This window comes from Cherax quadricarinatus, chromosome 22, assembly GCF_038502225.1.
Source record: "Cherax quadricarinatus isolate ZL_2023a chromosome 22, ASM3850222v1, whole genome shotgun sequence".
Taxonomy (NCBI): Eukaryota; Metazoa; Arthropoda; class Malacostraca; order Decapoda; family Parastacidae; genus Cherax; species Cherax quadricarinatus.
Window position 1 is genome coordinate 9,284,141 of NC_091313.1, and position 12,873 is coordinate 9,297,013.

Here is a 12,873-nt window from a genome sequence, read left to right on the forward strand (position 1 = left end):
CTTCCTGAACTGTGAACCACTTGCCACTTAAAGCAGCTGCCACTATCACTGCTGGTGACCATTTCCTCCTTACCAGCTAAATCCTTCTCACACTCACTCCCAAACTCATCTAAGCGATGCTTCAGCCTCCTACTTTCCTCCTGAAGAAGTAGAATCTCCTTCTTCAACACTTGAACCTGAGATTCTAAAACACTACAACAAGCCATGGTGCTTGGTAACAGCCCACACTAACTCCCAAGAGCTTAGGCAGGTATGACCACACGTGACCACTGACCTCAGCGTACTCCAACCCCAACAAATGTTTAACCCTTTGAGGGTCGACAGGCCCTCTCCGAAACTCGTTCTCAGGGTCGGCCAAATTTCAAAAAAAAAAAAAAAATATTTTTTCTTATGAAAAAATAGTTTTTTTTTCTAAACATTATAGGCTAAACAAAAAAAATTTAACATCAATACTTACCGAGATATGGAGGCGTGAAGTTTGCCAAAATTGAACATCTGGTAACATCGCCGACTGCCGTCACCCGGTATTTTTCTATTTACTTTTTTATGTACTATTTTCAATTATTTTTCAACTTTTCTTTTTCTGAGTAACTTTTATGGCCTCTGAGGCCAACATGATCATTATTTTGTAAGTTATTTCTTTTTCAATACTACACAATAAGGGCGTAAACACTGTTGTCATTATTTTGTTTATAGAAAATATTTACACAAACAAACGATATGAAATGTTGTTTATTACTATTTTTCTATATTTTATATACACATATACAGTCACAGGGAATGTTTCTAGAAGTTCTGCAGCCTGTGGAACTCTTTGAAACATGGTGTCATGCACAGTGGTGTTTTACACTCCTCACACACAAAACGAGTGTCTCTGCGTTGTTGTGGGCGTTTTTTTGTATGTGCACAGACGTAACACCTCTTCTGAGCCTTCTTCTTGAAAGCAGTAGCAGGCAGTTTTACCAGGAAGTGATCACCATGCTTCAGACGAGCAGGTAGTTGTTGATAATTTGGTGGGCGGTCAATTGCAGGTGCTGTTCCTTGGTACTTGAATACTATTTGTCTGATGACAGACAAACAGAATTCGCCGTACTGTGGTTTGTTTCTGATCCTCATCTTATACACATTATAAGCATTGAGCATGGAAATGTCCAGAAGATGGAAAAACAGTTTGATGTACCACTTATAACTCTTGCGAACACAATCAGCATACCCAATCTGCATGTCACATTTGTCCACTGAATGCATGTTGAAGGTGTAATCAATCAGAGCTGCAGGTTTTAGAATGGGTTCATTGCTCTCTCTATGCTGCCTGCCACTGTCTGCCATTTCATTAGGGTGAACTGATGACAACAGTGTGACATCTCATTTGTCATGCCACCGAAATGCCATGATGTCATTGGCAGCAAACGCCTGCACCTCACCTCTACGAGTGCCAGCGTCAAACCTGGGCATATGTTTCCGATTTGCACGCACTGTGCCACACACATCTGTCATGTTCACTCGCAAAAAATCACTGAGTGAGGGGCTTGTGTACCAGTTATCTGTATATAATATATGCCCCTTACCAAGGTATGGTTCTATCATTGTTCGAACCACATCACCTGAGATGCCCAATAACTTCCTGGTATTTTGCAATGTATAACTTCCAGTGTACACAATAATATCCAATACCAGACCACTGTAACAATCACAAAGCACAAACAACTTTATACCAAAGCGTTTCCTCTTGCTTGGTATGTACTGCTTGAAAGAGAGTCTTCCTTTGAACAGAATCAAAGACTCGTCAATTACAAGCTTCCTGAAGGGATAAAAATGCGTACTGAATTTCTCTTTCAGATACACAAACACATTCCTAATCTTATATAACCTGTCAGTTCTGTCAGGCCTGGTTTTATCTGAGAAGTGAAGCATACGTAACATTAGCACAAATCGATTCACTGGCATTATATCACTGAAACCTGGGGTTGCAATCAGGCGGTCTGTTGACCAGTATGATTTCACTTTGTGCTTATACACATGTGGCATAAGCATTATTGTGGCAAAGAAAAGATACATCTCAGCCACAGTTGCCTCCTTCCACTGGTGTAGACGTGATTTTGGTGAAAGTAATGTGTTTGCCATGGTGTACTCGTAGTATGTGTTGCTTTCCATGACAATACTTTCCATCAGTGGTTCGTCAAAGAATAACTCGAAACATTCCAGTTCAGTGGCATTGTTCCCAAGAGTACAAGATGGCCGTATTCCACTTTGGCTGTCATCAAACTGGTGGGCATTTGGAACAAAATTGACAGCTTCCTGCCAATCCCAGGTGAGGTCTGCTGGTGGGTACTGGACAATGACAGGTGGTTGTGGTTGTGGAGGTTGTGGTTGTGGAGGTTGTGGTTGTGGAGGTTGTGGTTGTGGAGGCTGGTGTGGTGGGTGAGTGGGGGATGGTGGCCTTTGTTGTAGATCAGCTGACGCAGCGGCGTGGGTGGCAGCATGGCCCACTGCTGGTGCCTCACCGCCGGCACCACTACCACCACGCACATGTTCCATCCCAATTGCAACAGTATCATCGTCATTTTCACTGTCTGTTCCTGTTGTACAGCCACGGGATGTACTCCGAGATACACTCCTTCCCCTTGGAATAACATGTGGCACACTACCAGAGCGCATATATCGTCGTATATACTGACGCTTCACTGGGGAATATTGCACTTCACTATCACTACTGGAACTAGTTTGAAGAGCTTGTAGTTCATATTCACTATCACTATCATCACCCATGCTCTCATCTGAGTCTGGGATTTGGGAAAATAGAAGTTTCCTCTTGGGTTCTGGTACAACTGAACGTGAATAAGATGGCCCAGCACCAGAGGTGGAAGGCTGAGGGTCGTCTGGGTTTTCCTCACTATTACCGATATTATGGTCATTAGTTTCGGTCAAAACCTCACCAAAACCATGAAACTCATCTTCACTGGCACTTCCATCTGTATTAGAACTGTCACTGGGGAACAAAAGTGTCCCAATTCGCCGAGGAGTGAGGAGCTTCTTACCGCGAGGCATGGTGGACATTGTTTACTAAGAGGGTGTTCCCACAATGCACTACTGGGTCCCAGATTTTTTTTCTACCACGCACACCGACCACTTAGACCCATTCTCTCACATGTAGGCCTACCAGCCTTTTCCCACGAGATTTGACGGCGCTAGAATTTGTGCGTACTAGTACATCAAAAACCCCTACGCGTAAGACGTACTAGTACGGCCGAAACCCTCAAAGGGTTAATTGTGACAAAACAGGGCTGTTTTGGAAGAAAATCCCAAACAGGACCTACATTACACAGGAGGAAAAAGCACTGCCAGGACACAAGCCTATGAAAGACATGATAACCTTAATGTGTAGTAATACTAGTGGTGATTGCAGAGTGAAGCCTCTACTCGTGTATCACTCTGAAACTCCCAGAGTGTTCAGGAAAAACAATGTTGTCAAGGCTAATTTGTGTGTGATGTGGATGGCAAACAGTAAGGCATGGGTCACTAGGGGCTTTTTCTATGAATGGTTTCACCATGTGTTTGGCTCCACTGTGAAAAATTACCTCCTGGAAAATAAATTGAGCCTTAAGTGCCTCCTGGTATTAGACAATGCTCCTGGTCATCCTTCAGACTTGGCAGAGCGAATTTTGGGAGACTTGAGCTTCACTCAAGTGAAATTCTTGTCTCCTAATACCACTCCTCTCCTCCAGCCCATGGACCAGCAGGTCATTTCAAATTTCAAAAAAACTGTACACCAAAGCAATGTTTCAAAAGTGCTGTGAAGTGACCTCAGACACTCGACCGACCCTAAGAGAGTTTTGGAAAGATCACTTTAGTATCCTCAATTGTGTAAACCTTATAGGTAAGGCTTGGGAGGGAGTGACTAAGAGGACCTTGAACTCTGCTTGGAGGAAATTGTGGCCAGAATGTGTAGGAGAGGGATTTTCAAGAGTTTGGGGCTAACCCTGAGGAGCCTATGCCAGTTGTGGAATCTATTGTGGCATTGGGGAAGTCCATGGGGTCAGAGGTTAGTGGGGAGGATGTGGAAGAGTCAGTGGAGGACAACAGTGAAGAACTAACCACTGATGAGCTGCAAGAGCATCTGCAACAACATGAGGCCACAACTGAGCAAACTGCTTCAGACAAGGGAAGAGAGAAATTGAGGAAGTTGCCTTCTTCAAAGATTAAGGAAATGTGTGCAAAGTGGGTTGAACTGCAAACCTTTATGGAAGAAAATCACCCTGTGGCATTAAAAGAAGAAGGGAAGTAACCCCGGAAAAGGACTTGCTACCTAAAGTCCGTATGGAAGGGGATTCCCCTTCCAAAAAATAATAAACCTCCATCATCTCCCCTTCTCCCATCCCATCACTCATCACCACATCTGCAATAAAGGTATATGTCATTTATTCTTCATTACACAATATATATTTTGTGCATGTATCCTGCTTTTTGTGTGTAGGAAAATTTATATTTCTTGTGGTAAAAATGTTTTTTTTTTTCATACTTTGGGGTGTCTGGAATGGATTAATTTGATTTCCATTATTTCTTATGGGGAAAATTAATTCGACTTACGATAATTTCGTCTTACGATGTGCTCTCAGGAACAGATTAATATCGTAAGTCGGGGGTCCACTGTACAAGCAAACTGAGTTATGAGCTTGGTCATGGAACAAATTAAACTCATAAGTCAAGGTACCATTGAATGTGGAAGACTAAGGAAAATATTGAAATCAGTACAAAATATATTATGATACACAAGTTCTACCTTAGGAGGGGGTCGGAAGTTGTTCTTGCTAACTTTCATGAGATGGTCAACTTTGGCCAACAGCTGAGTGTTGACACTTAATCTGCAGTACAACTTATCACCAGGCTTGGCAATTAAACGTTCCGCAAATTCCTGCTGAAACATAAGTATTGCACACCTAAAGATTGGCCGATGAAGCAGCAACTTGAAAACAAATGGCGATGAAATCTGTAAGGGAGATAAAGAAGAGACTGTTTTTGTTATTGAAAACCTTATAAATAAAAGCAAAATGTCTTAAAGACATGGAAATTGAAGTAATAATAAAATTATGAAATTAGAATTTCTATTGTATACAGTATTTCAACCCATACTTACAACAAGAGTGAAAAATGTGAAGATTTTAACACACAAATAGGAGAGAGGAGCTTACGACGACGTTTTGGTCCGACTTGGACCATTTACAAAGTCACACTAACAGAAAGGAAAGGAGGAGGCAGTATATATAGGGACAGGAGAAGAGAGGTAGTAGGAAAGGAAGTTGAGAGATGGAGGGAGGGAGGGATTTAGGGAGGAGGGGACGGGGTGACGGCAGCAGCAGCGACGGCGGTGGTGGTAGTGGTGGACAGTTTTAGCAGAAGACCAGTCAATAGGATGACTGTGATCTCTGACATGACAAAAAAGAGCATTGTTGGTGTCGGCAAGCCAAACACTACTTTTGTGCTCCCAGAGTCTGTCAAAGAAAATGGCAAGAGTCTATGAAGGCAGAGTCTATGAAATAAACTGCCTTCACAGTCATCCTATGAAATAGACTTTGCCTTCTCACGTGCTAAACTTATCTCCCAAACTCTCTACTCCTGTGAACTCTCCTGTCCTCTGCCTTCCCTATATTTCCACTCTTTCTAATCTCAACAACTCTCTCCGTTCCTTAGACATCAAAGTTACTTTTTGCCAGACTAACACTCCTCGCACCAATCTAGTTCATACCTCTCCTCCTTCTATAGATGCTCCTGGTGTCTACTCTATTTCCTGTTTCTCTTGTCCTCTTCAGTACTTTGGAGAAACTGACTATTCTCTTTCTGACAAACTCAGGGATCACAAAAAGTAGTGCCAGGCTTGCCAACACCAACAATGCTCTTTTCTGTCATGTCAGAAATCACAGTCATCCTATTGACTGGTCTTCTGCTAAAACTGTCTTCCCTACTTCCAACTTTAACAGTCGCCGTCTGTTTGAATCCTCCCTAATACACAATTTTCCTAGTATGAATCTTAGCCCTGGTTTTGTCTCTGTAGACGACTTCCTTTCCCATTACATTGTAAAATGCTCCAAACTTCAGAACACCCATGACTTAACCTGATTCTTTTTTCTCCTTCTCCCTCTTCCTCTTTCCTCTTTTCTTCCTCCTTTGAGATTTCTTTCTTCTGCCTTGGGTGTTTGGTTCTTTATTATTTTATCCCCCCTCCCTCCCCTCTGTATTTTTGTTCCTACCCTTTGTGGGCTCCTAGCTCCCTTGCAGTGTTCCTCTTTCTTAATCTTTGACTGATTACTACTACTACTACTTCTATTACTACTTCTGCCACCACCACCACAACTACAACTGCAACTACTACTACTACAACTACTACCACCAACTCTCTACTTCCTTTCCTACTACCTCCCTTCTCCCATCCCTGTCTGCTGGCCAATATATACTGCCTCCTCTCCTTTCTGTTAGTGTGACGTAGTAAATGGTTCAAGTCAGACCGAAACATTGTCACAAGCTCCCCTCTCCTACATGCAGGTTATTTGTGCATTGTTCAGTTGATGTTGTGCCTTTTTGTTAATTACAAGATTTTACCAGTTGCACAGCTCCATGGTAAATGATATATTCTGCATAAAGCACATAGGTTAGTGTAACTTACTCTGACTAACCAATTAAAAACACAGAAAATGATGCCAGGTAATGCACAGGAAAACAAATATCAAATAAGGATGGGTTGTATATATGTAATTGTGTGATCTAAACATTCAATAACAAGAGAGGGTATAAATGATATACACAAACTGGTTTTAGTTTTATGCTACAATTTTAAAGTAGGGACACAAAAAACGTCACCAACGAGACATGGTAATACATACTGTAATTTTTTTTAACACGTCGGCCATTTCCCACTGAGGCAGGGTGACCCAAAAAGAGAGAAAAACTTTCATCGTCATTCAACACTTTCACCATCACTCATATATAATTACCATCTTTGCAGAGGCACAACAGCTTAGACGTCCCTCCAAACTGCAAATATCCCAAACCCCTCCTTCAAAGTGCAGGTATTGTACTTCCCATTTCCAGGACTCAAATCCAGCTAACTGGTTTCCCTGAATTCCTTAACAAAATATTATCCTTCTCACACTCCAACAGCCTGTCAGGTCCCAAAAACTATTTATCTCCATTTACTAACACACTCGTGCATGCTTGCTGGAAGTCCAACCCCCTCCCTCCAAACTTTTCGAGGATGACCCCTACTCTGCCTTCCTTCCCCTACAGATTTCTACACCCTCCAGGTCATTCTATACTTTGTTACATTCTCTCTAAATGACCAAACCACCTCAACAACCCCTCTTCAGCCCTCTGACTAATAGTTTTAGCAACGCCACACCTCGTCCCAATTTTCACATAATGAACACACTGCATAATATTTACACCACATGTTGCCCTCAGAAATGATATCTCCACTGCCTCCAGCTGCCTCCTTTTTTCCTTCATCAATTCTATGGTTAACCTCATCCTTCATAAACCCATCTGCTGACCCATCTGCTGACAAGTCATCTCCCAAATATCTGAAAACATTCACTTCTTCCATACTCCCTCCCTCCAATGTGATATCCAATTTTTTCTTTATCTAAATTGTTTGATACCCTCATCACCGTACTCTTATCTATGTTCACTTTCAACTTTCTACTTTACACACCCTCCCAAACTCATCCACTAACCTTCGCAACTTTTCTTTGCGATCTCCCAAAAGGACAGTATCATCAGCAAAAAGTAACTGTTAACTCCCATTTTGTATTTGATTCCCCATAATTTAATCCCACCCCTCTCCCCAACAACCTAGCATTTACTTCATTTACAACCTCATCTATAAATATGTTAAACAACCATGGTGACATTACACATCCCTGTCCACTTTTCCTGAGAAGTAATCTCCCTCTCTCCTACACACCCTCACCTGAGCCTCACTATCCTTATAAAAACTCTTTACAGCATTTAGTAACTTACTACCTATTCCATACACTTGCAACATCTGCCATATTGCTACCCTATCCACTCTATCATAATGAAATAAATGTAATTCCAAAATACGAGGCAGGTCAGTTTAGCTAGAAAATACTGCCACTGATCACGCTATGACCTATTGGTATAAAGGAGCCTTTATTTATGTTTAACCGCACTGAACTTTCAGAAGAAAAGGGATTCATTTAATCTCAATCTGAAGTGTCCACAATGTCCAAGAATTTAAAAAAAACAAATTGTGTTTTTTCTTATAAAATGGTAAAGAATTTTTTTCTGGAGGTAATAAAACAAAAAGTACAAAATTTGATGGAAAATTTAATAAATTACGCTCTTGCAAACTTTGCTGTCAGCAATATTTATGCAATCCATGATGTTGCCCACTTTGAGTCCTATTTTAGGCCAATTACATTGTTCCATTTGACCAGTTCTTAGCTATTTCACTACGGTGCTCTTCGCACCAACTCCAAGGCTGAGGGACTGATTACCTCATCTTCTGTATATAGTTTTACTGTCTTCAAATTATGTCCTGGAATTTGCATGGATAAAGCCACTGGATGGCGAAACGTCTACAATAAAGATACCCAGATGTTGCACATGTGTCTTAATTTTTGCCATTTTATCAACTGAGAATAAAGTGTTCAGAAATTTCAAAACATACCAATTCTAATATAGGGTCCAGAATAAACAATGCAGGCATTCCTGGTACTAAAACAACATTTCATCTATTATTAGCTATGTTCCCAGGCTTTACACATGAATTCCATTTTGAATTTTTATTCACTCCTCTTCAATTAACGACGGAGTTCCGTTCCTAAGACCACGTCGGTAAATAAATTCATCACTAAGTGAGAAGCTTACTATAACGGTAGTGGGTTTGTGTCAACTATCTTTGATATTGTTTAACCCCTTGACTGTCGCAACCCCCAATCCTGAGGTGTCTCCTGGTGTAGCAAAATTTCAAAAAAAAAACTTATGAAATGACAGAGAATCTTTTCCCGATTGTAATGACACCAAAAAAAAACGAAATTTGATGGAAAACTAACGGCATTACGCTTTCGCGAAGTTAGCGACCTCGGCGATATTTACAAATCAGTGATTTTGCCCACTTTGAACCCTATTTTTGGCTAATTCCATTGTTCCAGTCGACCAAACTCATAGCTATTTCTTTAGAACTCCATTTTTTTCTATAGATTGAGTACAAGAAACTGCCTATTTACCGATTTCAACTACCCAATAACGTGGTCAGAAATTTGTAATTTGGCCAATTTCACGAAAATTAAAAAATATGACAATTTCAAAATAGGGTCCAGAATGAACAATGCAGACATTCCTGGCTCTAAAATAACATTTTCTTTGTTCATCAGTCACGTCTCCAGGCCCCTCTGATATTACTCTTGCTTTCTATTTTGAATTTTTATTCAAACAAAAAATAGAAGATTTACTGTTATGCAGACTACTGCAATACTGTAATACAGTGGACCCTAGCCTAACGAATGCATCGCATAACGTTAAATCCGCCTAGCGATACATTTTAATGCAAAAATTTTGCCTCGGCTAGCACCAGAAAACTCGCTCAATGCGATTCGTTCAAGACACATCCACGTGTGGCCCGAACCCACCTCACTTGTTCCGTGGGTGCCAGTGTTTACAAGCCAGCCACCACGGTCGCTTCCAAGCATACAATCGGAACATTTCATATTATCACAGCCTTTTTAGTGATTGCACCTGCAAAATAAGTCACTATGGGCTCCAAGAAAGCTTCTAGTGCCAACCCTACAGCAAAAAGAGTGAGAATTACTATAGATATGAAGAAAGAGATCATTGCTAAGTATCAAAGTGGAGTGCGTGTCTCCGAGCTGGCCAGGTTGTACACAAAACCCCAATCAACCATCGCTACTATTGTGGCCAAGAAAGCAGCAATCAAGGAAGCTGTTCTTGCCAAAGGTGCAACTTTGTTTTCGAAACAGACATCACAAGTGATAGAAGATGTTGAGAGACTGTTATTGGTGTGGATAAACGAAAAACAGATGGCAGGAGATAGCATCTCTCAAGTGATCATATGTGAAAAGGCTAGGAAGTTGCATGACTATTTAATTAGAAAAATGCCTGCAACTAGTGATGATGTGAGTGAATTTGAGGCCAGCAAAGGTTGGTTTCTGAGATTTAAGAATTGTAGTGGCATACATAGTGTGACAAGGCATGGTGAGGCTGCCAGTTCGGACCACAAAGCAACTGAAAAATATGTGCAGGAATTCAAGGAGTACATAGACAGTGAAGGACTGAAACCTGAACAAGTGTTTAATTGTGGCAAAACAGGCCTGTTTTGGAAGAAAATGCCAAGCAGGACCTACATTACTCAGGAGGAAAAGGCACTCCCAGTACATAAGCCTATGAAAGACAGGCTTACTCTTTTGATGTGTGCCAATGCTAGTGGTGATTGCAAAGTGAAGCCTTTATTGGTGTATCACTCTGAAACTCCCAGAGTGTTCAGGAAAAACAATGTCCTCAAGGCTAATCTGTGTGTGCTGTGGAGGGCAAACAGTAAGGCATGGGTCACTAGGGACTTTTTCTATGACTGGTTACACTATGCATTTGCCCCCACTGTGAAAAATTACCTAATTGAAAAGAAATTAGACCTTAACCCTTTCAGGGTCCGTCCCGTAGATCTATGGCTTCACGTTGAGTGTCCAAACCGTAGATCTACGCCAAAATTCTAGCGCCATCAAATTTAGCGCGAAAGCGCTCATAGGCCTACATGTGAGAGAACGGGTCTGCGTGGTGGGTGTGCGCCATAAACAAAAAATCTAGGCGCCCGCATAGCACTGTGGGAACGCCGGCTCAGTTACCCTTGTTCACCATGCCTCGTCGCAAGTCAGCTCTCACTCCCCGGAAAATTGGGACTCTCCTCTTCCTATCTGATAGTTCTGACACTGATGGAAGTGGAAATGAAGACGAATTCTACGGCTTTGATCAGTTAGTGACCGAAAAGAATGACCAGGATATCGATAATAGTGCAGAAAACCCTGACGATCCTCAACCTTCTACCTCTGGCGTGGGCACTCGTGACTCACGGTCGGTTGTTCCTCAGTGCAAGAGAAAACTAATATTTTCGCGTGGCCAGGCCTCTGACTTCAGTAATGATGATGAAAGTGACGTGGATTGTGATTTTATTGCGCTCGACTATCATTCGAGTAGTGATAGTGAGGAATCATATTCACCAGTGAAGCGTCGGTATGTTCGCTGCCGCATGCGCTCGGGTAGTGTACCCTATGCTGTGCCCAGGAGACGGAGTACATCCCGGAGTACATCCCGTAGTCCATCCCGTGGCCCTACACCAGTTTTAGGTAGTGATAGTGAGGATGATGTGGCTACACTTGGCATGGATAGACCACAGGCATCAGTTGATGGTGGTAGTGGTGATGGTAGTGGCACCGCCATGCATGACTCACCAGCCCACGCTGGGACCCACGCTGCTGACTCATCAGTTCAAGGACAAAGCGGAGCGTCAGCCACCAGCCCACCACAACCACCCGCACAACCATCCTATGATGTCCAGTATCCACCAGCAAACCGTATGTGGGATTGGCAGCAAAATCCCAATTTTGCTCCCAAGCCTCACCACTTTGATGACTCTCAAAGTGGAATTCTACCTACTTGTCCCCTTGGAACCACGGCCAATGAACTGGAATTCTTTGAATTATTCTTTGACCAGCCATTGATGGAAACTATTGTCAGGGAAAGTAATAAGTATTTTGAGTACACCATGGCAAATACGATCATATCACCACAGTCAAGACTACACAGGTGGAAAGAGACAACTGTTGCAGAAATGTATTTGCTTTTTGCAACAATAATGCTTATGCCTCATGTCTATAAGCATAATATAAAAGCATACTGGTCCACAGATCGGCTAATTTCTACCCCGGTCTTCAGTGAAATCATACCAGTGAACAGGTTTATCTTACTCTTAAGTATGTTGCACTTCTCTGACAAAACCAGGCCTGACAGAAGTGACAGGTTATACAAGATTAGAAATGTTTTCATGTATCTCAAACAAAAGTTCAGCATATACTTTTATCCATTCAAGAATCTTGTAATTGACGAGTCTTTGATTTTGTTCAAAGGTAGACTGTCATTCAAGCAGTATATACCGAGCAAGAGGAAACGCTTTGGTATAAAACTGTTTGTACTCTGACTGTGACAGTGGCCTGGTGTTGGATATTGTTGTATACACGGGAAGTAAAACATTGAAAGATACCAAGATGTTATTGGGTATCTCAGGTGAGACGTAGTGAGAAACATGATGGCACCTTATCTTGGTAAGGGGCATACATTATAAGAACATAAGAAAGGAGGAACACTGCAGGAGGCCTGTTGGCCCATACTAGGCAGGTCCTTTACAATTCATCCCACTAACAAAACATTTGCCCAACCCAATTTTCAATGCCACCCAAGAAATAAACTCTGATGTGAAAGTCCCACTCAAATCCAACCCCTCCTACTCATGTACTTATCCAACCTAAATTTGAAACTACCCAAAGTCCCATCCTCAATAACCCAACTAGGTAGACTGTTCCACTCATCTACTACCCTATTTCCAAACCAATACTTTCCTATGTCCTTTCTAAATCTAAACTTATCTAATTTAAATCCATTACTGCGGGTTCTCTCTTGGAGAGACATCCTCAAGACCTTATTAATATCCCCTTTATTAACACCTATCTTCCACTTATACACTTCGATCAGGTCTCCCCTCATTCTTCGTCTAACAAGTGAATGTAACTTAAGAGTCTTCAATCTTTCTTCATAAGGAAGATTTCTAATGCTATGTATTAATTTAGTCATCCT

At 41.7% G+C, this 12,873-nt stretch overlaps 1 protein-coding gene across 2 annotated transcripts in view; it reads right to left on the reverse strand.

The window, feature by feature from the left end:
* The window catches only part of LOC128689802 (dimethyladenosine transferase), a 60,304-nt gene that overhangs the window by 18,162 nt on the left and 29,269 nt on the right, over nucleotides 1–12,873 (reverse strand). For both annotated transcript variants that reach the window (XM_070087484.1, XM_053778280.2), the window contains exon 4: nucleotides 4,781–4,987. In XM_070087484.1, coding sequence (XP_069943585.1) covers nucleotides 4,781–4,987 — 207 coding nt within the window. The remainder of the gene's footprint in view (nucleotides 1–4,780; nucleotides 4,988–12,873) is intronic.